Source organism: Penicillium angulare (genome assembly GCF_028827245.1).
Source record: "Penicillium angulare strain IBT 27051 chromosome Unknown utg000002l_segment0_segment0, whole genome shotgun sequence".
Taxonomy (NCBI): Eukaryota; Fungi; Ascomycota; class Eurotiomycetes; order Eurotiales; family Aspergillaceae; genus Penicillium; species Penicillium angulare.
The window spans coordinates 276148-301100 of NW_026623161.1; the positions used below are offsets into that span (position 1 = coordinate 276148).

Sequence of the window (24953 nt, forward strand, 5' to 3'; positions counted from 1 at the left end):
GGAAAAAGAAATGTGGTATCTAACATATTTACATATATACAAACCAATACTCCAAGTTCTATCATCCTATCCTCTCCCTTCATCCTGTCGAAATGGTCTTATTTTCAAAATCCAACTCATACCATTCAAGCACTTTCACAGCAGGATGGGCCGCTGAGTTATACGAGTCAATCAAGTATGTTTGGATCTGCGTCTCAGATTCCTGGGCCGAATTGAACGATCCCGTCTTCTCCAGAATGTACAGAACGGCCACACGGGAGAAATTTATAACTTCGGATGGAACAGAGGCTGACGTGGATGTCACTCCAGTCTTCGTAGTCGTGGCAGTTGCAATAGTACTCGTTGCACTGGTGTCATCGTTCGTCGACGATACTCGAGCACTGGAAGTGGTTGATGCACTGTCATAGTAGATGCCATTGGACGTAGCCAAAGACCGTTCTCTTATCACGTTGGAAGAAGGGGCGATCTCAATAGACCGTGATGGACGGGGAATCATTGGAGTTTCTCTGTTCTTGATGGGGGCGCCGAGTTCACCTTGTCCGGGGAATTCGGTAGAACGACGAGCGGTACCGGTATCACCACTCTGGCTAATCTCACTGAAAGACACGAGCGCATTTTCAGTTCGACAGGAGACGTTGTTCATGCTGAAAAGTGCCATGATCGTCACACCGTCAAGGTCAATCCCAAATTTTTGCTGAGACCGATCTAACAAAGTGGGTATGGAGCTACCCATCGTCGTGTTCTTGTTGATGCTGCCATTGTTCACTTCAGCAGTCACGCAACTACTGTCCCCCGACAAGCTGCACTGGGAGCCCATATAACCCTCTGCACAAACACATGAGCATTCTGTGCCACCTGAAACACTGACCCCACCGTTATGACACGGCGTCGTGTGGGAGCAGGATTGGCTTGCATTCTCACGTGGTACAGCAACTAGAAATACTGGGAGAAGAACAGCGAGGATAACAATAATGAAGATCAAGATACAGAGAAGAATAAACCATCGTCTAGGCATTCCGCAGCACTTCCGCCGGGGGGCTGGGTCCTCAGGTATATCATCATGAGAGGCAAGAGGCTCAACATTGCGAAGATGAGAACGGCCGAAAAACACAGGCCACGAGCTGCGGGTGTCTGGTGTCAAAACACTAGGGTTTGGAAATGAAGCAAGAATATCGGAAAGGGATCCAGAGGTTCGCCCTCGATTTCCTAAAGCTCATCAGCCTCATGCTAGACACATTCAAATGGTTATTACCCTTGTTCTTCACTCACCTTGTTCTCTAAAGTCGGCACCTGCACCTGCAAGGTCAGCTCGGCTAGATGTTCTCCCACGATCTAGGTTTGATGCAAGCTTCGTCGCACGTCGGATCAAATCCGTTAAGCTTGAAAGACTACCTCGAGCTTCCGCGCCCCGGACAGCTTCCAAGTCCAGGCGAGGTGGCTTACGTCCATTGGGTCTCTTGTCACTCATGGTCGGTGCAGCCCTTGGCAAATCCTCAAGCTCCTTTTCCAAAGCACCCCGATACGTATTTTGCTCTTCATATTTCGCGAAACGGGGCTTTTCCGGATCCACATATGACTCTCCCGATAGTGACGAGATAGATCCACGGCATACAGGGCTAGGGGTTCGGATCCTCATGAGTCGATCATTCTGGGCCATAGCTGTACCTCCAGCTGCTGCTACTGTTGTGGGGATAGTCAACCCTGCAGTTCTATTGTGGTCTAGCTCCCTTTGCTGTGAGACTGGAGAAGCCGGTAAATCCGGAACAGAAACCTCTGAATTGGGGTTAGATCTCATGATGGTGCGCATTGTTGGCTTATGCCTCTTGCCAACACTAGCACTACGCACGAGATTTGCCTCATCTTTGGACCCGTCATGCTTTAATTCATCTTCCTCGTCGTCACTCGAGCCATCATCTAGATATGCACCTAGGATCTCGGATTCAGCAGGTCCAGATCCCCAACTAGATGGGATAACCCGACTAGAAGCGTATGAACCAAGGGTTTGACGAGGGTTCGGAATCTCTTCTGGGATAGGAGACACAGATGATTTCCGGGCTCGACTTCGACGCGCGTTTGGAGGTATGTGCAACCCCGCCCCCTGCCGCCGTGATTGCACTGGAGGCGGCGGCTCTGAAGGCGGGACTGGGGGCATCGGGAGATTCGAAAAAGCGGAGTGGGTCGAATTTCTAAATAATTCATCTGTTCCAACTGATATGCGCGAGCTTATGTCAATTGTACTGCTTGGGCTAATCGCACCATTGTTGGTTGACGGCTGGAACTGTTGCTGTTGGTGACGTGGGTTGGGGTGTGAGAATGACCGTACTGATGGTGTAGGGTATGGATAAGGGTTTGGATAATTCACTGAGAAGCTAGGCTCGGGACTCTCGCCACTTCGTACTGAGTATACTGACGGCGAAGGGATCTGCGACGGAACCTCACTTGGCCGTGGGGGCCTGAGTGGCGGGGGGCCACTGGGAGTCATGAAACGTGGCTGGTGGGGGTTTAGAGGTCGAGGCTGCAGACCTGATTCTGGCAACGGCCATTGTGTTTGATGAGCAATATTTCGAGCTGCTGGCGGCATTGGTGGCTGTCTCAAAGCTTGAGGTTTTTCTTGCGTTGGTCGGACTCCTGCTTCCAGCAACTGACGTGCTCTCTTGACGGACCCTTTCCTATCTGGTCCCGAGGCAGAGGGGCCGGTACTTGGCCCAGAATTGGCCTGACCCGGTAAAGACATTGGCTTTTGGTCAAAATCGGACAATGTGGCTCCGTATTGCGGATATGTCGCAAGAATCTCAGCGTTCAAGGGTCACGATGAGATCACCAAATAACCTAATTAAGCCAAATCTCTCTTGCAGATCTGCAAAAAAGAATGATACTAAAAAGAAAAACCGAGCAAATGAGTATAGTGAAGTTGTTGGCACAATACCCGAATCAAGCAAGACGGTTGACAGGAAAGATGCGGAATGTATGGATGTTGATGAAACGAGAGATGAATGAATAGTGCCACCACCAGCAAGATGGCAGATCAACAGTGACTGTAAGACTCTGGGACGGTCGATAGAGTAGCAGTTCCGCGCTGCTATAGAATATAAAATTAAGAAAGAAAGGACGGGGCATTCAATGCTCCCTGTTTCAGTGGGGGGTCAAGGTTAGAATCCATAAAGCACCATCAAGCTACCTGGCGTAAGAGCTTACCTAGGTGTTGGAGAAAGACAAATTTAACGAAAGACTGCGATCGCAAGTATCAAACCTGCCGATCCAAAAGGAAGAAGAAAAGTACAGCGCAAAACCTGGAGTTGAGAATTCTTGTTAGCCCGAACATAGAACTAGAACTGGAGTAGAGCCAACGCGGATTTGACCTACGCAGCACAAAACGAACGGAAGAGTCACCAGCTCTCAAATGAGTTGCGAACAAAGAAAGAAAAGAAGAAAAAGGAGACCGACTGAGGAGAACAGAGCGGCACCAGAGAGACTACTCGGCACGGAGGGCCTAAGTAAGTATCTGACACAAGTTCAAGCCACCAGCCTCAAACCTGGTTGATTTAGATTAAACAATAGAAAAAATGGCAGGGGGAAAGACAAGGCTAGTCTGATGGGTGATAGTGGAGACCACATACCAAGAGATTTAATTTTGAACACATTGAATCAATCAAATTTGTTTAATTTAATAGATTACACTAATCCACTAACAACAAGCCTCAATCCCGTTGGATTCAGCGTGGTAGATATCACAGAGTCAGGAACGATCTCCTTCCTGATCATTAAATGGCCCTTCTGTCGTTCTACCAGAAGATCTTGTTCCAGGTGAATCAGGTCATGCTACGGAGTACAGAATGCAAAATGCAAAATTCCAATATGCACAAAGCAAAGTCAGTGTACGCATGGACGGAGGATGTGGAGCGTACGAATGACCCTGGACGGGACTGGGCCCAGTGGGGGGGTTGCGCTCCAAGCGTTAGTCTCCGACGCTACGTCTCACATTGATGGGGGGGGGGGTTCGCTTAGACCCGAGTCGTACAAGAATTCAAGAAACAATGATACTTCATAACCTGTGAATTGGTAAATTGGTAATTACGCGACAAGGAAGAATGGTTCACAAATAGAGATGGCCCTCGACGAAGAAAACCTCCATAACCCGGGCTTTATGGATGGTGTTGAGAAGAAGAAGACACCTGAAGCCATCGGAAATAGAGGAAACGTTGGAACACCAGATGAAACAAGCTAACCGCATACAGAAGACCTGGAACTAGAAAGCTATGGGAGAATAGACTTTTATGATCAGTACTCGGGACTAAAATCACAATGCCTCCGTATGGAGGTTCTTGCATACTCAACTCTTAAAATCCGTGGGAGAAGTCACCAAGTGATAGATCCATGTGTCTAGTCTACAGCCTTGGAAGGTTGAGGTTGATACAATCATGGAATAGAGGCGAATTGGAACCAAGATAGCGACCCACCTGGCAAAGATGGTGCCCGCAGATGTTCTTCTATTTATTAGTATGCAATTTCCACTGGTCTGTCTACAACGACTGGGCTCGATCATTTCAAGGTCTTTCTCGACCAAGTTTCATCCTATCTTCAATATACCTATCGGATCAATCTTGAAAGGGTTCACATAGAATGCTTCACGCAATCCTCAAGCCAGTTCAGTCTGCAGGTGGGTAATCTGTTGTTCTAAAGCACGCATTTTCATGGTTATGGCCGCTAATTGGGGTACATGACCCTGAATGCCGTCGGTGAAAGCATTTTGAGCGCTGCGCAACGATGATGGCACCAAGATACCATACCAATGGATGGGGTTATCAGATTGAAACCTTGGGGTTGTAGTTTCCTTTCGAGGGGTATTTGCACCGTCAATAATATGGACCGGCGCCTCATTCTCATCTAGGGCTGAAGTAAGGGGTTGAGAAGCATCTTCGATGTTAGAGTCCCGCGGCTCTGGCGATCCAGAGTCCGAGTTGCGCCGTTGCTCTGTATTGCTGTGAGGAGTATAATCCATGGCCAGCCAGTAATCATTGTCCTTTAATTGAGTACAGACGGCTTTGTCTTCCAATTTCGTTGTCTCGGCATGGGCCTTTTTTGGTCGAGTCTGAACCGAACTAACCATACCAAAAGTCAATAGGCGAGCGAAACAAGTGGCTACACTCAGGGATACCTACATTTTTCGTGTTGCCTTCATTCTATCATCGTAGTAGTCGGCGCCGTATCGTCGGCCGGGGGGGCAGGTGTAGTTTGCATGGGCAAGGGAGAGAAATCCCTAATAGGGTGTCTTAGCAGTGGACTAGATCATCATTTATCACAAGATCAGAATCCTACCGAGGCCAACTGTTGGGATAATCCCGACTGCAATTCTTGCTGTCGATCCAGCAGGTATAAGTATTGTTCAAGTAGAGTATCCAAAGACTGGCGCAACTCCGATGAAGGCCTTTTCATCTCCGCGGACTTCATCTCAATGTCAAGCGCCTCCGATCCTGGTCGCGAAGCATGTGGGGTGGATATTTGAGACATTTTCAAGTTCTTTGTTGAGTAATTCAATAGATCAACTAAAGAACGATGGCGGTGGTGGTGCAAGAAGTGTTGTCGGGGAGCAGGAGACAAATAATCACGGAGTGGAAGAGCTCGGCCCCGGTAACTCCGTCATTGGCGACTCCGAACGCTAAAGAATTTCCCGCTCTCCGCTCTGTGCCTTGTCCAAGCTGTCATCTCTCCGGTCCTCCACTTACTCTGTCGTTGATCGCATCCGTCATCTGCTATCAACCCTCGATCTGAAGCTATTCGGAGTCCATTCGGTTATTTAATCTGATTACCTCCGGCCTAGAATAAGTGCTCGATCCTGTGCACAACCACCTCGATCAAAGGTCGTCTTATGTGCTTGGGCAACTACCTACGGCAATACAACTTATCTTTGTGACATATTCAACGGCACGGACAATCTTATTGCCCGTCTGTAATCCTTGATTATATCTTGAGTATATCTCCAGTGCCGCTTTGGGACAAGACAACAAGGTCGAAGATCGCATTTCTATCCCACTCCCACAGCACAACATATCGTCATGTCTGTTGCAACAGCGCATAGCAGTACCGCCTTTCAGGTCCGTTCTTTGGTAAGTCATCTCTGCCTTTAACATGCCTAAATCATGGTCCATGTCCACTAATCTTGGTATTCCCTTTTCACCAGTTCCGATCCTTACTGAGGCAATCCTCTCAATTCTCCAATTACAACTTCCGTGAATACGCCCGCCGCAAGACGCGTGACTCGTTCCGCGAGGGTCAGAAGGAGTCAGAAGAACGCCGGATCCAGGAATTGATCCAAAGTGGCCTGCAGGATTTGCGCTTGTTAAAGGTTAGTCGATGAATGATTTTGGAGTGAAATAATGACGAACTGCTCAGAAAAATGGCATTTGTGGTTTGATGCATTGAGTCATCTAGGCCAGCTTCAAACCACAACAGCAGACCAAACCTTAAAGGAAGAACCAAACTGACAAGGGCGGCAGAGGCAAACAATTATCAGCCAGTTCTATCAGCTGGATAAGTTGGTCGTGGAGGGTCAGAAAACAGTAGGCACCTCCAATTAAGCCCCAAGTCTCCTACTCGGCTAAATGAAGGCTTCTTTACAGGGTAAGCAGAGTGGTGAACAGGGAGATATTGTTCGTCAGAAAGACACGGGGTATGTCTTCCATCATGCCATGAACGTGATGCCACATTGATATTGACTGTTTGCAGTTGGGATTAAGTCTTGAGGTTCAATTGGATGAACCCACGGCGAGTTGAATGAGACAGGATTCGAGATTGATTGAAAGAGAACAAGGCTATGAATGGATACCTCGTCCACTTCAAATGCTACTACTATCCCTTCTGTATTATATAGTACAAGCGCTGTTGAGGAGGATGAGCCTATTAATTCCAACCAACGCATAAAAAATCACCACTCTCCTATCGACTGCCATTGCACTTTCCACTCGGTACTATCTAGCCCTGGAGTAATTATTTATATAGGTCTTGATATTTATATTCCGATCAATTCCTCCGTCCAACACGCTGGCTCATGGTAAATCACGTGATATTACTCCTTACCCGCAAACCGCGAGATCATCAGTTCGCATGCGCGACCGTGATACCCTCCTGTCTTCTAACGCTCCCACGACATTCTGGTTAACTGCCATTGATACATCTCCCGCTTTTCAATATCCCTGGTATTGTTTTTGCTACCCCTATTACCATCGACCCGGTATTTCCGCAGGCAAATTCGCGATTCTTGCGAGTGGTGATCGAAGCCCCAAGGCTAGTTAACTATCATGCCATCGACTGTGAGTCTTCGTGGCAACCCTATGAACTCTTTCTCTTATCTTGATAGGCCTGAAAGTTTCGCGGAACATGTCTATATTTCACTCTCAGTCAGACATTAAATTGAAACAAGTCGTCTCATGCTAACAACTCTTGCAGTTCCGGTCATCGCGTTCTGGGCGTCAGTTCGATAGCAGTCGCACGCGAACCGGTCAAATCGACCATGATGTCTTCGAAGGATTGCCTGTTCGACGCTGGTCGCGCCAACCACATACGCATTCCCAGGCCCCCAAGACTGAAGACTCCGAGTTTGTCGTGCAGGGCCCCGGTGGCACTGGGAGACTTCCGGAACTGGCCATGCCACGGGATAGCCAACTTCTAGGTGCTGGTAGCCGTGCTCTCTTGAGGGCCGCCCGCGCAGGCTGTATTTACATCCATCAGAATATCCGCACATCCGACAAAGATGAAAAGGAAGCGGGAGAAGGCGACGACGGAGCTACAGGCACTCATGCAGCAGAACGGAGCTTCGTAAGTCGGAAATGGTCTACTCTCCCGAAACAGCTGGAGCCTGCGGATGTGGAGTTCTTGGCCAAACGAAGATCTGGCTTGCCGTCACTTTACGGAGGTACAGCGACGGTGGATGGCTCAGGCTCTGGACCTGGTCCAATGCGCCGCACCAAGTTTCAGAAAACAGATACAACGACAGGCAAAATATCCATATACGAAGCATGGGTACCCGAAGGCCATCGTATTGAGGGAGAAATCACTGGAGATGTTCAGGCTATTGCTGGACAGAGTGATGTGTCCATTAATTCTGAGATGCCAGCCCCGGGGACCGTCGTAGAAGGCGTCGGGATTGTCAATTCGGAGGGTGTTGTAATTGCAGAAGCTGGTTCGGCTTCTGTAATGACCCCACCTAAACGGCGGCCACCTCCACCCAAACGCAAGGGCAAAGGCATCGGAAAAGGCAGGAAGAAGAAGGTTATGTTCGCACCAGGAGAAGGAGCAGATGCTGCTACTGTCCATGGCGTTTCTACCGATACAAACGTTCACACTGGTGGCCCCACAGAAGGTCAGGTAGCTTTGCAGATGCCGATTGACCAGTCGGGTCAAGAGGATGATGAAGATGGCGAGGACGGCGAGGACGGCGAGGATGGCGAGGATGGCGAGGATGGCGAGGACGGCGAAGATAGTGATGAGGCAGACGAGTCCATTATGGATGCGAAAACTCCAGAAACCCCACAGGCTCCATATATTACCGAGTCCGCAGACCATCCTGCCGCCGCCAGTACGACCGAGACAAACGACATCGAAATGACAGACGTCACTTTTGAGCAACAACCTCCAGTCCCAGTGAACCCCTCTGTGACTAGGCTGGGAGTGGCATCAGACCCGTCCAGCACGCCAGTGACACAGATTAATGATTCCCAGAACAAACTCGACCCCAATGATCCCCCAACGTCTATATCTATTACGGAGACAGTCAAAATGGCACATCCTTCCACTGAGCATGACAGTGATTCAAATAAACAGGTTCCCGACAATTTTGGATCACAGGAGCTACTCGATGAATCCATAAAGCCCGAAATTCCATCTGAATTGGGGACTGGTGATGTGCTTGAAGAACAGCCTCGAACCCACAAGCCCCATAAGTCTACCGAATCAAGCAATCTAGAGGCTCCGGCGGCAGAGCCAATTCAAGAAACGGCTGATATTCCAACACTTGAGGCCAAGCAAGAAATTGAATCCACTGGCGGAGATTCACTAGGCTCGGCCTCCGCTGATCATGCGATGCGCGCCGAAGAAGGTCACTCTGTCCATCCGGAAATAAGAGGTCTGGAGCCAGAGTTGACTGTGAATGAAACTACACATCCAGCTTCAAATGAGCCTCAAATAGAAAACACTTTAGCATCAGAGGCTGGCAAAGACATAGGAGGGACTTCCGCCATACTAGAGAAGGATCAAACGGCTCCAGAGCCAAAAGAAGAGCCAAAAGAAGAGCCAAAAGAAGAGTCAAAAGAAGAGCCAAAAGAAGATCTACAATCAAAAGAACCCATTGAAGTTTCAGGACTCAATGAAGGATCTCAGTCGAATGAGCCTATTACTGCCATACATTCCAAAACACCTCCTTTACTTCCATCGTTAATCTCCATGGAACCTTCGCCAGCCATTGATACCTCCGAATCCTCCGATCCACCTGCGACTCGGGAACTGATCCTCGAGGAGAGAAATTCAACACCTATTCCCGATCCAATTCAGCCCAACTCACCAACCCCTGCCCCATCTGAACATGTGGTTAATACACAAGTCTCTGTTAGTGATGAATCTGTGTCTGTGTCCCAAGAGGAGACGAAGGAGACGAATGATATTACCGAGCCAGCTTCTGGTCCAGCTTCAGAGCCTGCATAATATTTTTGGTGGATCAACATGGATAAATATATGATGAGTTAGTTAGGGCTCCCCATGTTTTCACGGATGCGGTCTCTCCGCAAGGAGGCAACTAATTTACGATGTATGTACGCCGGCTCGTACGGGTTCGAGCGGGGTTTGGGCTCACAGCTTTATCCGATGTTTTTGTAATATATTAGAACTAGTACCAAGGTCCTGTTGGGTCATTTCGGACAAGTTCATCTGCTCATGTAAATGTTCAAGGTCGTGCGTCTTGGAGGTTGACATCTATGCATCTTACTCATAGTATGTAGCTCTAGATGTCCGCTATCCTCAGGACTGCCAGCGCTGCACATGTGCCAGTGATTACCTGGGTGGGTATTTAGTACGTATCCACCTGGGCACGGATGGATGTAAGATTTTATTGGAGGTACATACATATCTTCAAGTTTTGAATCTATGTGCAGAAAGCGCACACAGTAGGTGTCTAGATCAATTATGGCTTGAACCAAACCCTGGAAATAGCATGAGATATTTATATAGTACCACTCGATCGAGATGAACAAATCAATTAAACATAAATATGTACATATATACTACCAACTACTACGCCTGCACTACCTCGCCAATCACCCACTCAGGGCTGTTCAACTTCTAGTAGTTAGTCTACTAACAAAACTCCATTCATGACGATGTGGCAGATCAAAAGACTAGAAATGACTAAGAGGGAAATAGATATACTGAATAGGAGAGAAGGTCAATTGAACAAAATTGTGTTCTCAGCCCCAGTTGCACATCAAGGGCTCCAAAGAAAGAAATAAAAATCGTACAAAACGCCGTTTGAGGGTGTCATTAACCCGTCAATAAGGGCATTGGAATACCATGCAAGCGTGGAAAACTAATATCAAGAAGACAACATGAGGCTCCGGTAGAAAGAAACCCCCGCGGGAGAGTTCTGCATGGGCCTCTCTCGTTTTAACAGTAACAAAGCTAAACGGACAAAGGGGGAAGCAAATGCAGCTGGAAACGTGAGTACAAGGATATTCTGAGCATATAGCGCAGATCAGCCAAATTGATTTGGCGAAACGAAAAGAAAAGGGGGACAACAGGATCAGACAAAAGATGCAGAAAGCAAGGCTGGCTTCTCGTCTGTTCAGATATGGCTGCGCTGTTTACTTTTCGGTTGTCTTGACGGGGCGAACGACACGACGAACGACCTTTTTGACGGTGTTACCCAGGCCTTGAGCTTTTGTAGCAGTTTTGACTGGGCTCCGTTTTGCCTTTGCAGCAGAAGTATTTGCTTTAGCAGAACTTTTGGATGGCCTGCTTCCGGTGGAAGGTTTACCGGAACCTGCCTCTTTATTGTTTGATTTACCCTTGGTATTGGGCTTAGCGATGAGAGCTTTCTCTTTTTTCGTAGACTTGGAGCCTTTGGCAACGTTGGAGGTTGTCTTGGTTGGACCTGTCTTTCGTTGAACGGCCGCTTTCACCCTCGAAGCTGCCTTGACAGTGGGCAATTTGACGTTTTTCTTCGCCGTGCTTTTCGCCCCTCTCTGACCATTTACTGTTGAAGTAGCCACAGTATTACTTTTCTTTGTGGTTGGTGTTTTGCTACGTGCAATTGAGACTTTGGTTGCGGCTTTCTTGATGCCAGCCTTGACGGATTTCGGTGTAAGTAGCTTGCGCTTCTTCGCTTGAACAGACGCAGTTCCGGCCGTTGTGGTGCGTTTCCGTTTTGTACCGGTGCTTTTCAGAGGCTTCTTGGTGCTGTCAGCTGCCTCCGGTTTGGCACGCTGGTCTCTATCTTTTGGCCGGGGACCAAGAATACCACGACAGTTTGCTGCGCCACAGCGACATTCCTGGACATTCTTGTTGGAATAAGGGCTATCAAAAACATCAGTCAATTTCTTCCTTTCTTGAAATGCATCACCTAGGTGAACCCACTCAAAATTGTAGTCATAACTCAACTCCTCTCCAGTCATGACTCCTCGATCTCCAGCGAATAGAGCCATTCGTGGCTTCCCAGCAACCGTCCATTTTTCCATCCGGCAATTTGGCTGGCAAGAGTGGTTGACGAAACGAGCAATGGAGCCGCGTGTAGCGTCGATAATCATGTTTTGGTCGAAGTACATCAGATAGTAGCACTGAGAAAGTGGTCAGTCATTGGCATAAGACAACCCCACACCGCGAACTACATACCTCGTTATTCTTATACACGTTCCTCATCCTTCTTTCACACTCGAACTGCGTGATGATTTCCCCGGTATATTCCACAATAATCTGATTGGGTTCAAAGGAGCGATTACTCCGTACACCGTAGCCTCGGTCTACAGTCTTGATAACCTCAACGCCAATATTGTATTTTCCGCCTGCTTTTGTTCGAATCTTCAGTTCGCTGAAATTTCGGTTACCACATTCTGATCCAAGTGAGCAGTTGCCACTGTCGCATTCGTAGAACATGTAACGATTCTGGCAATTCTCATCACAACCGGTTTCTCTCTCACACATACAAGTCGACAGTTCCAGTTTCTTATTTGCCTTCCATTCGCCAGCGGCATCACCCACGAAAACATTCTTATTAGTCTTACGCCACTCATCGGGCTTCGGCTGGCCTGATGGAAGTGGAGAGAATATGTCGAACGGCAAGACGTAGTCCCTCCCGTTCTTGACGAGTCGAGCTCCAGCAAAGATGGGCATAGGAAGATGGAGCCGCTGTCTAACATCAGAGCTAGTCTTGCCTGAATTCTTGCTTTTGCGCTGCTTTGGGGGAGAGTCGCTTCCTTCTTGCCCACTATAAAGGCCATGGTTCAACCACATTTTCGGCTTAGGCCTAGGCCTTGGAATGGACTGAGGGGCGGGCTCCTCAGAAGGCGAGACTTCTTTTGATTTGAGCTTTAGGAGGTCGCTTTCGGAAACGCGTCGTTTTTCGGGCGCAGTCTTCGGTGGATTCGGGAGCGGCTCGGCTTGTTTGACAGGCGCAATATTTCGAGGTCGAAGACTAGCACGACGACTAATCCGTTCCTCCTTAACGCTCATATCTCTTGTGCGTTTACCTAGAACACTAGTGGCCCGGTCCAAAAGATATGATGCTTTGCTCAAGATACTGACACGATTTGACCGTCGTAGAGATTGGCGTGAGGCATTCTGAAGTGCCGTCAGGGCCAATGTATCTTCTTTAGTTGATGTCTTTTCCAGGCGATTCTGTACACTCTCCTGCATGTCATCCACCTGCGCGTCCTGGGAAGATTTGGAGGTAGGCGTATCGGGGGCCCTTGGTTGATCTTCCATTTCCGTACCAATTGCTGGGAGGGGCGATTCGTCTGACAACGACGACTCCATCACCGCAATACTATGCCTGAGGCCGGAACGCGAGCGCTTTGACTTGACGAGATTGTCGACATAAGCCTGACTTGTCGAAGTAGTGGCCTGATCTTTCTTTAAAGGGGTGTTTTCGAGTGCCTCGGTGGCTCGCATCGATGCGCGAACCACTCGTGTTGACCTACGCCGGGAAGCAGGCTGGTCTTCGGTCGACGCGATTTCACTGGTGCTTGAAGTCTCGGAGCGACTGGCATCTGGCGTCAGTAGTTGTTCCGGTACACCTAGACTCATGGTGTCATCAATAGTGTCCTGTGCAGCATAGACATCAACCAGCCCGGGAGTGCCGGGGGCAAGTAGACGAGAGGTCCGACGCGTCATATTGCGCAGGGGATCTGCAAGTCGGAAAAGAGAGATTGCACCTGCGCGTGAAGACTGTCTTGGTGTGGGGGACGGCGAAAGGATAGTCAGGTCGGGGGTATCAGGGGCGTAGAAAGGTTGGGGAGGATCAGCACCCGCGCGCCTCTTATCAATTTAGGGCGAAGTGGGTGTCTGACGCGTGCAACATCAACACCACCCAGTTTGCGGGTGAATTCACCGAGAATCTAATCAAGGGGGGAGGTAAATAAAAAATTCAAAGGAGGGGAAATGATATAGTATAATGCGGATCGGAATGTCCAAATTCTTAAACACTCGCTTCACGTCTCCTTTTCTCCGCAGGGAAAAAAAGCCTACTATGTATATGCGTCTATACTTGATGGATGGTGTTTAGCAGGTTCAAATTGTATTGTATTAGAGTACACATAGATTTATTTGGTCATATGGTAGATATGATGTCTACTTTCTCCCCCAGTTGGATATAGGAACTTTCAAAATGGAACTCTGGAAGAAAAGTGTAGAGAAGGTGAGAAGGTGAGAAGGAAAGAGAATGGGGGGTCGAAGACCCAAGACACGAAGTCAGTATCTGACGATCAATCAGGATCGAAGGGAGGATAAGAGGAAGAAGTAAACAACCAAAAAATGAGAATAATGAAGGAGAAGCCGAAGAAGAATGAAAAGATGAAAGGGAGTGTTAATAACATGAGAATGCCTCGCCAGGCTGACATGAACAAATAGGAAATTAGCACAAGGGTATGAATATGACAATTAAAAAACAATATAAGAAAAAAAAAACTATAGATCGGGGAAATACCATTTCCCAGGAGAAGATGGCATAAGACCAAGAAAGAAAAAAAGCTTCATATCATCTTGACGGGTCATAACAGATGGAGAGATGGACGCAGACGTCGCTTTTCGCTAATGACGGTATCTATTCATTGGGACCGACTTCTTGCATTTCAATCCCCGCCTGAGACTCGACATCACGGTGAACTAGATACTTGCGTTTTTGCATGGCATAGCGCTGATCAGCTTCTTGATAGGGGCGCTTGAACTGCATGTAAGTAGGGGGGCGAGGTCGTCCCAGAACTGAAATCCAGTTGCGGAAAGCATTGCCCTGGGTGAAAGGTCGGTGACGATCTGCCTTGGCAAACTTGTGGGAGTTGAGGTACTCTCGGGTGGTCTCTCCTCGGCCAACCAAGAACAAGTGATAGATCCATAGTGACAATGGATATGGGGTTGCAACGGCACCATAAATGAACATAGCAAAAGGGACACGACACTTCGAAATCGATGCGCCGAAAGAAATATTCTCACGCGACATGTAAACCAAAATATGTGCTAGACTGGCACCGAGTAGAAAAAGCCCTAGCAAGGTACCCCAGCTCACAAAAGCAAAAAAGTAGCGATAGTTGCGACGTCCAACACAATTGTTGAGCCAGACACAGTGGTGATCTAGGGTTTCCACGCAGTTATCACAAACACGACAGTGGTAGCAACGAGGCGGGCGCCAAATGTTGCATGTCTTGCAATACTTGACGGGAACGTCCATGGCCGCTGACTCAGAAGTCGCAAGCTTGACCATGACCCAGTCATTTGTGGGCGGTCCAAGTACCAAAGGGTCGTCCGAATTTCTCGTCGGAGGCATAGGATGCACATTTCGAGGCATGATACCGGGGTCAACGACAGAGGCATGCACGAATGACGAGAAGCAAACATAGAACACATATGCGAACAAGATGGGGATGACAGGAGAGATATTGTGCCAAATCCAAGGAGCTGAGAACCCAAAAAACAAGGCTGATGGAACAAGCACTAGCAGCCCAGTGAGAATATTGATAGGCTTATCTCTCGAATTCTGGAGTCGACCCCCACCACAGAAAAAGGTGTTGCCAATAAAATATTCATAGTTCTTTCCTAGGCTAGCCCTTTGAAATGTTTGCTTTTTGATGTCGGTAGGTCCAGGAGAGGAGCCTGCAGAAGAAAGCCGTTCATGACCCCGGGGATCATTACCATTATGTGCGGATCCTTTATGCTGGTATGAAAGAAACGAGAGCGGCGATTTGGGGGGCGGTGCATCATGCGGGTTGTGTACGCTGTAATTTACATTCAGATTCAAATACTCAGGCCTTTTTTTGTCAGTTTGATCTCGGTCCCGTAAAAGCCGGACACTTTCCCCGAGACTTCGGACTGTCGTATTTCCCGTTGGGCTAGCATTGGATGTGTTCCGATCTGGAATAATGGGGTCTGTGAAGTCTGTACCTCGCGAGGGAGGGGCCTCCATATCAGCTGGGGGAAGAGAGCCCTGGGGGTTTGTGCTGTTTGAGATCAAGCTCCTTCGATTCTGACTCATTTGATCCCCCCATTCCTCGGTTGAGGAAATGGTTCCCTTGGTCATCGGCCGGCCTCCCCGGTGGGCTTGCAGACGTTGTGAGCTCATGGGACGAAAAAATGCCTGCGCCGTGAGAGAAGGAATATGTGTCCTACTCAAGCGGCTACCAGAACTGCCTGGTCTACTCGTTACAGAGTTTCTTGTGGGTGGTGGACCACGTCGAGATACGGACGGCCGCTGCGATTGAAGAGGCGGGCGCGGGGATGGAAAGGACGATTGCTCTCCATCCTCAGATGCCATGTCTGTCACCCGAGATGATATTCCCCCGACCGACGGAGGGCGTGGAATTCCCAATACATGATGTTCTCCCGAATATTCGGTTGTTTCGAGGCGATCTGATGCGCTCTCCATTCTCTAAATTATCAAGAAAGAGTGCGGTTGATTTCAGCTAGAATGTCGCGTCTGCTTGCATATTTGCCTTGACAGTACTTGGTCAGGTGACAGTCTGCAAACGAATAGACAGCGCTAGCGAACTTTGGCGATTCCGAGAGCAAAATTTTGGGAAGCTTGTAACGAATCCTGGGGAGGAATGAGGTGACAGCTGAAGAAAAAGTAAAAATTAAAGAGCGACTGCAAGGAAAAGGGAATCTAAAAGTGCTAGACCTGCGTTAGCTATATGATTCTGACAAAACCGAGAAGGACCCCATTGCAACCACCACGCGTCTCACAAATCCGGGGACAAATAGGAGATTCGCATATATGCCCCTGATTTGGAGGAAGAGTAGTAAGCAACAACAGCCACACATACCTATGAATCCCAGTGATCCAGTAGAGATAAGATTTTTTGGACTAGCCTTGACCACACTGAGGAATGCGAACACAACAGTGAGACCAGTAGATCTAGTTGAGGGAGCGCAAGCCAGATCAATTGAGCCCCGAAGGTAACAAATCCCACAGGTCAATGAGGTCAACTCCCGCGCTGACTCATCTGTCACCAAATCACGTGATGTGGCACCATCATTTGATGTTCCATGATTCTCTCGCACCGTCCCGGCCGCAGTCCTCCTTGAATTACTCGTCGACGAACAACTTGCTGTCAGTATGTCATCAATTGCTGCTATGGCTTCTCGCCGGGCTTTTGCCCGCCAGCCTATCTTCCGCGCCCCCCCGCGTCGCTTTATGTCCTCTAAGGTCGAGGAGGCCAGCCTTGACAAGGCTCCTAAGCGTGACCCCGAGCTATATGTACGGATACTTAATTTCCATTGACTATCTCACGGCCCCTAGTCTAACTCGCGTGCCTATAGGTTCTTCTCGGTGTCATGTCCGGAGCTTTCCTGATCGCTGGATGGTGAGTACTCCCGTCTCCCCGATGTCGATATAAGAGCAGCCATGGGTCATTCTACGTGGAGACGCCACCATTCAACCAACACACAGAACCACGAAGAGAAATGACTTTATCAATAAAATTGGCTGATCTGGGTATTTGTGATTGTCTAGGTACTTTGGCTCTAAGCCTACCTCCGTCACCTCCGAAAGCAACGTCCGCATCGGCGAGAGCGCCATGCCATGGCATGCTGCCTCCGAGGATGGCAAGATCTACAAGTATCAGTACCACCCTCACGGAGACAAGAACCAGCCCCTCCGTGCTGCACCCAGCGCTTTGAACACTGTCATTGTCCCCAATGTCACCTTGCCCGAGGTATGCAACTCATCTAACCAGGCTGTGCCTTTGATAGCCCCCTCTCGTTCATCGCCACTATCTCAACTTTTGTTATCCGCCACATTTTCAAAATAGCGTGACTGACATTCGATAGGATCTTCACGAGAAGTTCAACAAGTACGGCAAGGAAGAGTGGGACTATTAGATCGCTAGATCGGAACCAATTGAAGGGAATTACTAGGGCGAACAGCCGTTTCACGGTTATCTGCTGTATACTAAGAAGATGGTGAAGAGAAATGGGGATGCGGAGTGGGCCTGAACTTGTTTCCGGCCTTAGAGATATTTGTGCATAGTATTTCATGTTCAGATAAAGAAAGTCAATTGCGAATTGCTCTCAAATAACTCTCGAGTATATTCATAGTGAGATCGATGTTTGCTGGCTTTCTATCTTATCATCCCCCTATGTACTCCTATGTATATAAAGGTAGGAAGCACAAACGGTATTGGCCAATAGATGGCCCATGATATCGACATCCGACGCTGCAACCGAAATTTGCTTTCTTTGGAAAGTCTTCACTACTGGACTAGCATGAGGTGTTCTTGATGGTATATCTGAGTGGCCACTGTCCCAACGATACTTATACTATAGCCTTGGGAGCCTTAACATGGGTTTACATACAGCCAGGTGTTTCCTCGGGCCCACGGATAGCTTCAAACAAATGTTATAATTCATATGCAGATCAGACTCAATGCGCCCGGTATCACCCGAGCCTCTTAACTGTCTCCAGGGCTGATTCGGGACTTAGTAGTAGCACTAATTAATACTCGAATACCTAACAAATAATTGAGCGACAGCAGTTGATGGGGAAATCTTTATATATAGTTAACCACACACGAGCCAGACTAATTACGAAGAAAGGCATCACTATCTTGAAATATTAAATAAGGTGAGGGAAAGGTTCATGATACATGTCCAAAGCTTCTAGCAACCCACATACAAGGATTCAACCGCTACATGGGCTCGCTGAATAATCAGAACAACAATAATAATTACAGCTTGGTGGCCTCATTGCCTTCACTAGCAGGTTTTGCTTCCGGGGAGCCAGAACCCTCCGCGGATCGTTCATTGCCCTGCGCAACAGAGGCAGGTTTCTCGGGCGGAATCGAATCTTCAGGGCTTCCGCCAGTCTCGGGGTTTTGTCCTTCAACATCGGGGTGAGGAGGTGCGAGTTGACCATCGACTATAGGGATTTCATGCGCATGCTGTAGACGTGACTGAGACTCCCACCGTGTCTCAAATTTCACCTTGCCGTCTGCGCGGAGGGAGGCGACTAGATCTTCCGGTAGGATATTACCGTGCTGGTCACGGTACTCGACACGGGCCATGGAACCGGCAAGTTTTGGGGAAGTGACAGCAGCCTGATCTTCTTCGTCCTGGATGGCCTCAACAGGCTGTTGAACCGGGGGGTGCTCGGGCTGGTTCTGTTGCAACTGGGCGGGGGGCGCATGGGCGGACGTAGTTGGAATCGTTTGATTGAAAGTTGAAACAGGGGAATGATACTGGCTCAGCTGTTGTTCGTGAAAATTGGATGTCAGCCACAGGTCCAACGGTCTACTCTAGTATCCTCGACGAGGAGGTCTCCACTCTGGAACACTTACGTCGGTGTGAAACCTGTCGCAGTCGAAATCCCAACCGTCCAAAAGCTTCGCCTTGTGGCAGGCGCTTTGGGTCCAAGGATTGCCGTATATGAGGGGAGAGTAGAGGGTGAACACGGCGATACAAAGAATCACAAAGCCAGCCATCAGGGCCTTTCCAAGAGCGGGCCGAGAGGCGAAACCAAAGATCTTAACACGGTTTAGAACAAAGTCAAACTCTTGGCAGAGAACCATGATAGCAAAGTAGAGAGCGGGGAGATAATGATGAAGAAAGAGCTGACGAGCCATAAGGTAGAATGGGAAGTAATGGAAAAACCACCCCAAGACAATGGTACCGACCTCGTAGTCGAATCGCTTCCACGAGATTTGGCGGTAGTCATTGCAGTTACGCTGCCAACGAAGAATCGCAATGGCCTTGAAAACCAAATACACGCCGATCGCAAGGGTGGAAGACCACCAGATAAGGGGGTTGCCAAGTAGATAGATCTGGCGGGCATCCTTCCCCCAGAAATTGATACCGCGTAGAAGAGTGGGCCAGGATGATGGGCGAGAATCCCAGGCGTGCGATTCAACCAAGCCCGCGTTGGTGGTCCACATCACCTTTTGGAGCTCCCAGAACTTGCCTAGGAAGCCAGGGTTACGGTAGTTTGCCTTCTCGGCGTCTGGCGACATGGTGGGGTGTGAGTTGGACTCAATGTACCAAACGCTATTGGGGAGAGTACCACCACGCGCACATGTAACTTCTTGCTGTTCATAACCCCAATCTGGGAGCTTGACTTTGTGAGAAAATAGTACACAACCAGTCATGATATGAACCAGTCTGAACTTGGTTTGAATGGTGCGGACACGCGACTTAGCCACATCACCCTCTGACATTGATGGCACGATTTCAATTTTGAACAAATCGTTGGCATCTCCAGGAAATCCTTCGTATCCATATGCAGATACCTCGAACTGCCAATCGGCTTCGGTCACGGGAGGACGTTCATCGTGAGAGTGAACCCTTCGATGGGTGAGCTCGTGGTATAGTCTAATTACTGAACCATCCTCTATAAAATTATCAGCAGCAGTCAGGTTATCCCAGGCAAATGCCCCAGGTATTTCTCCATAAGGGCCCAGGGGTTGGGTCTGGTTCTCTAGAACGAAAACATTGTTCTCATCCTTATGAGGGTAGAGAGTAATCTGCTGCTGCTTGCTGCCAGTTGGGTACATGTGGTTGTGCGAGTGTAAATAGCCACCCTGAGTGTTCAAGTGACGAAAGCTCACACGAGATCCAAAGGAGACATCTGCGGGCGCATCCTGCATCGACTTGGAATTAAGGGTAGCCTGGAACTCCGAGGACATAAACCCATCTCCCTCGCCAGGATTGACCAGACAGGTGAAGTGGATGGCAAACATGGCGAGATAGAATGCGACTGGAATGACGATCAAGCAAAAGGCGCGTGAGAAAAAGTGTTTAAACCATAACCGAGGAGTGACGCTCTTTGAATCACCAAGCACCACCCACAGCTGGAGGACTGTGAGGGCGCCAACCCAGGCCATGGTAAAAAGACCAACCCACTTAACACTTAGAGTGGCACCCAAAGAGACACCAGTTGCAGCCAACCAAAACCACCAGGGGCCGCGGAAGGCGTGAGCAGGTCCTAGTTCCTGTTGATTCGAGAAACAGGTGAACGACAGGGCAGTCAGCGCCGTGAAAAATACTAAGGGAGAGTCGAGCAAGATTAGACGGGACTGAGTGGTGAGCGCATTGTCTGGCAAAACGGTTAGTTACCTCGTCTATTTTATTCACACCCATTGTTTCTTACCAAAAATTACAATGCTGGCACCCATGACCGCTGTTGAAGACCGACAGCCGCTTGCCTTGAGCGTCAGGAACATCAATGACACAGTCAAGACACCTAAAATTGCCGGCAGCAAACGCATGGCAACATAAGGAACACCAGGATCAAGGTAATCTTTGCCAATGTCTTTGAAATCAAATTCACCATCAAATCCAGCTAGCCACCCCGCCAGCGTGAGCAGCAGCTTGGCCAGTGGCGGATGCACGTCCATGAAGAATTTCCCCTTGATATACTTGCTTGCGAAGCCTCCGAAGCTATAGACAGTGCCTCGAATGTTAGCATGAGCTCTTCATTTGGTGTCAACAGGGCCAAGGGGAGAACCCCTCATCCGCTATCAGAAAAAAAGAAAGAGAGAAAGAGAGAAAAAAAGAACATACTGTACTTCATCAAACACAACACTCGTAGGTTGGTAGATGCGAAATAGGCGGACGGCACCGGCAATGAGAGTCACCAGAACGAGTAGTTTATAGTCAGAGGCGGGGAGATTCAGGATGTCGTAGTCTTTAACGCCGTCTGATGCATAGCTTGCGGGCTGTTGCGGCTGGATAGGCTTGCGATTTTTGGGCCGCGGCGAGCGACTGGGAGATCTTCGGCCACGGCTCTGCGGCCGTACAGCCAAAGTGTCTTTCGATTTCTGACCCATGATGCCGGTCTCGATGGGACGCACGAGGGTGGAGTAGGGCAAGTAACCGGAAACAAAGGAGGGGGTCGATCAAATTGAGATGAATGAAAAGAGACGTAGAAAAGGACAGGATGAAATCAGCGATTCGAGTTGGGAAGCAATTCAATTGCAGAAGGTTAATGGGGTTCGACAGCCAGGGTAAAGTAGCAATTGACAGCCTGAAGCTCTCAAGCGCCCGTCACCACAAATGTCAAATAAGTTTAATGATCGTGAAAGGTCAAAAGAAAACGCCCCATGACAGGGGCTGAAGGGAATGAAGAAGAAGAGAAAAAGACCCGGAAATTATTTTATCAAAAAGAAGAAGCAGAAGAAGAAACAAGTGGGTGATGGAATGGACGAAAACAGAGAGAGGCCAGATCGACTGGGGGCGGAGTGCGGTCAACACAGACACCGACCCCTATTACCTTAACCTTCAGCCTTTTCTCTCTCTTAGTGGCTCCGAGTAGCGAAATGTCTTACTATGATCATTCGTTCTACGTAACATTGATTCTTTCTTGTTAATTAATTCAGGTTCACCATCAATCGATATCTGTAAGAGACATTATGAGAGATTCGACCCGCAATCCCTAATTCGACGTAAATATACTAATATAAATTCCATTGATGCCTTTTACCACATGCGTATGTATACTATCAATGTAGGTCTGGTCAACAGCTGCATGCGGGTTTGCGCGTGCTGCAAACTCATTACCTAATGGGGGTTCAGCTCGGAGAAGTGGATACATGATCACGTGTACATGTTTCTAGACACCTGGTACTTAAGGCAGAGAGACCAGATGTGATTACGTTAGTCAGCAAACCAACCTGTGGAAGATTCAATGCTCGAACCTCCCATCAAAGGTGGAATACGTTCGTCGATTTCATTGCTAGCGTCGCCATGGATACCTCAAATGGCAACACTCCTTTACCGGAGGATATTAACAAACCTCCCGAAGGTTTGGTGCTGCCGCCAAAAGACATAAGAGGTGAGCTCCATTCTTAATACACGCGCGACGAGAACATGGCAAGAATATGGCTAACCACCAACCATAGCGATTGTTGAGAAGACTGCTGGCTACGTTTCTCGAAATGGGTCAGTCTTTGAAGGTAAGAAAGCTACGCATCTGTTTTTTCTCTCTCTTATGAAAGATTTACCCATTTCCCTCGACAATATGACTGACGCTGCATACTTTTTACTACTTTTAGATCGTGTCCGCGAGAAAGAAAAGAGCAATCCCAAATTTTCCTTCTTAAATGCCGGCGATGCGTATGCGCCTTTCTACCAGTGGCGTTTGACCGAAATCGGCGAAGGTCGAGGTACTGCGGTCTCTGCTGGACGACCAGGCGAAACTGCCCCTGCCACCGAACCTGAAAAGCCTACAGGCCCCCCCGAACCTCCCGCCTTCTACTTCTCTGCTCGCATGCCAATAAGTCATTCGCAAGATCTGGAAGTTGTCAAGCTCACAGCTCTTTTTGTCGCGAAGCGAGGAAAGTCATTTGTCACGGCGCTCTCACAGCGAGAGGCTCGCAATCCTCAATTTGAATTCCTCCGACCTGGCAATAGTCTTCACCAGTATTTTACTCGGCTTATTGACCAGTACACAATATTATTGCGGGCGGAAGGTATCGATGACGCCACCACATTAGAGAAACGAGTTGCGGAGCTGGAAATTAATGCGAAGAGCAAATATCGCATTCTAGAGCGTGCTAAGCAGCGTGCCGAGTGGGTTAAACACCAAGAGGAACAGAAGCAAGCAAAGGAAGACCAGGACGAGCAGGAAAGAATTGAGTACGCGCAGATTGATTGGCATGACTTCGTGGTCGTGGAAACTGTGATGTTCACCGAGAGTGATGAACATGAAGATTTACCACCCCCAACGTCGCTTAACGACCTACAATCCGCATCGCTCGAACAAAAAGCCGCCATGTCTCTCAACCCACTACGCATTGAAGAGGCCATGCCCACCGATCTCGATAATCCCGTCTTCTATAACGCTTATCCTATCCAACCCGAAGGAGTTCCTGTACCACAGCCTGCTGTTGCCCAACATAATCCTCCACCTCCAGCCTCATATTTGCCATTCACACCAGACCATAATACACAACACCCGCCTCCTGCATTTGGTCAAGGCCAACCAAGTCGCACTGACTCGCCTGCCTCCGCGTTCCCAGGTCAACCCCCAATGCGCATCCGTTCCGACTACGTCCCGCGGGCTCAGGCCCGTCGTCAGCAAGGCGCGACCGCCATCTGCCCGAATTGTCGCCAACAAGTTCCTGTCGCAGAGCTGGATGAGCATGTGCGCATCGAGCTACTAGACCCGCGCTGGAAAGAGCAGCGCGCGAAAGCTGATGCCCGTAGCGCTACAACCAATCTTTCTACCGTCGACGTCGTTAACAATCTCAAGCGTCTAGCCAGCCAGCGTAGTGACGTTTTCGACTCCTCACTTGCACCGGGTATCGACCCCGAGGAAGAGATGCGCCGGAAGCGTATGGCCATGGGAGCTAGTCCGTCGGATGGCTCACTACCTCCTGGCCTCCCAGCGGCCCCGGGTCCTGCAGTCGGCCCTCCAGGCGTGCAAAATCCCCAAACTATGAATATCGAAGACCAGATACGGCATATACATCAACGAGCACGACAATGAGTTTGCTTTCTCATCTGTTAAAGACTCGTATTTTGCTGAAGCCATATTCTTCTTTGTCACAAGGTTTTTCTCGGACGCATTCCAGGCTTCTACTTCTTATTTCATATGGGCGTTCTGAGGGTGCGGTTTCACATTTCCAGGCTGGTTGCAGGGGATGATGCATGATATGCCCTTTGTATAATAATCTCATGATTTCTGCTACAACAAGATGATTGCCTCTCTGGTCTATCGCGTTGCGATTTACGTCCCAATTACTCGAATGCAATAACGCTCTCACACCACGGAATTTAGATTTCGAATTATAAATACTTCAAACCTACTGGAGAGGCTTTAAGGCCTAGGTGTTTCTTTAGAGTAAAGGATCTCAAATCAAGTGCAGTGCTTTCGTAAAATAGATCTAGGATAAGCCGAAGTAGTATGCTAGCGTTGTTGGAATGCAAAAAAAAGTCTTTCAGTGTTATGTACTTCGAACGTGTTCTTCTGCGGTGGTTGCCGCATTCAAAAAGCCCAGAAAAGCAAAGGGGTGGCCGACATGACAACCAAGTACAATCAAAACAAGAAATGAAGAGCATGATCCATGATTAATTAGTATATGTATAGAGTTCTCGCTCAATGAGGAATCAATGAGCGGGTCGGGTTTCATTCCAACGATTCCACACGAGCCAGCGAGACCAGGAATCGCTGTGGCATAAGATGAATGGCAATAAGAAAGGGACATTATGTATACATCATAGGGGGAGAAAAATCACGGGAATAATAATAATACAGGAGGATAAGTTGTTCAGATCAGAAA

The 24953-nt window shown here is 48.6% G+C and overlaps 9 protein-coding genes across 9 annotated transcripts; 4 read left to right on the top strand and 5 right to left on the bottom strand.

The window, feature by feature from the left end:
• Window positions 1-79: 79 nt before the first annotated feature.
• N7478_001563 (uncharacterized protein) lies at window positions 80-2734 on the bottom strand (the record flags this gene model as incomplete). The annotated part of the gene is made up of 2 exons (XM_056917778.1): window positions 80-1206; window positions 1270-2734. The coding sequence occupies 2 exons, from the start codon at window positions 2732-2734 to the stop codon at window positions 80-82; spliced, it is 2592 nt and encodes an 863-aa protein (XP_056783389.1).
• Window positions 2735-4636: 1902 nt separating this feature from the next.
• On the bottom strand, window positions 4637-5508 carry N7478_001564 (uncharacterized protein; the record flags this gene model as incomplete). Its single annotated transcript, XM_056917779.1, has 3 exons — window positions 4637-5099; window positions 5160-5257; window positions 5317-5508. 3 exons carry the CDS (start codon window positions 5506-5508, stop codon window positions 4637-4639), a joined length of 753 nt encoding a protein of 250 aa, XP_056783390.1.
• Window positions 5509-6053: 545 nt separating this feature from the next.
• N7478_001565 (LYR motif-containing protein) lies at window positions 6054-6733 on the top strand (the record flags this gene model as incomplete). The annotated part of the gene is made up of 5 exons (XM_056917780.1): window positions 6054-6104; window positions 6179-6343; window positions 6495-6557; window positions 6618-6667; window positions 6724-6733. 5 exons carry the CDS (start codon window positions 6054-6056, stop codon window positions 6731-6733), a joined length of 339 nt encoding a protein of 112 aa, XP_056783391.1.
• A 562-nt stretch (window positions 6734-7295) lies between these two features.
• Window positions 7296-9693, top strand: N7478_001566 (uncharacterized protein; the record flags this gene model as incomplete). The annotated part of the gene is made up of 2 exons (XM_056917781.1): window positions 7296-7307; window positions 7444-9693. 2 exons carry the CDS (start codon window positions 7296-7298, stop codon window positions 9691-9693), a joined length of 2262 nt encoding a protein of 753 aa, XP_056783392.1.
• Window positions 9694-10844: 1151 nt separating this feature from the next.
• On the bottom strand, window positions 10845-13368 carry N7478_001567 (putative histone-lysine N-methyltransferase (Ash1); the record flags this gene model as incomplete). Its single annotated transcript, XM_056917782.1, has 2 exons — window positions 10845-11816; window positions 11872-13368. The coding sequence occupies 2 exons, from the start codon at window positions 13366-13368 to the stop codon at window positions 10845-10847; spliced, it is 2469 nt and encodes an 822-aa protein (XP_056783393.1).
• A 928-nt stretch (window positions 13369-14296) lies between these two features.
• erf2 (palmitoyltransferase ERF2) lies at window positions 14297-15997 on the bottom strand (the record flags this gene model as incomplete). The annotated part of the gene is made up of 1 exon (XM_056917783.1): window positions 14297-15997. One exon carries the CDS (start codon window positions 15995-15997, stop codon window positions 14297-14299), a length of 1701 nt encoding a protein of 566 aa, XP_056783394.1.
• An 801-nt stretch (window positions 15998-16798) lies between these two features.
• On the top strand, window positions 16799-17562 carry N7478_001569 (uncharacterized protein; the record flags this gene model as incomplete). Its single annotated transcript, XM_056917784.1, has 4 exons — window positions 16799-16939; window positions 17002-17045; window positions 17195-17396; window positions 17512-17562. 4 exons carry the CDS (start codon window positions 16799-16801, stop codon window positions 17560-17562), a joined length of 438 nt encoding a protein of 145 aa, XP_056783395.1.
• Window positions 17563-18407: 845 nt separating this feature from the next.
• Window positions 18408-21500, bottom strand: pmt1 (protein mannosyltransferase 1; the record flags this gene model as incomplete). Its single annotated transcript, XM_056917785.1, has 4 exons — window positions 18408-18926; window positions 19017-20767; window positions 20822-21111; window positions 21235-21500. The coding sequence occupies 4 exons, from the start codon at window positions 21498-21500 to the stop codon at window positions 18408-18410; spliced, it is 2826 nt and encodes a 941-aa protein (XP_056783396.1).
• Window positions 21501-22416: 916 nt separating this feature from the next.
• On the top strand, window positions 22417-24160 carry N7478_001571 (SURP domain-containing protein; the record flags this gene model as incomplete). Its single annotated transcript, XM_056917786.1, has 3 exons — window positions 22417-22504; window positions 22572-22625; window positions 22725-24160. The coding sequence occupies 3 exons, from the start codon at window positions 22417-22419 to the stop codon at window positions 24158-24160; spliced, it is 1578 nt and encodes a 525-aa protein (XP_056783397.1).
• Window positions 24161-24953: the final 793 nt, after the last annotated feature.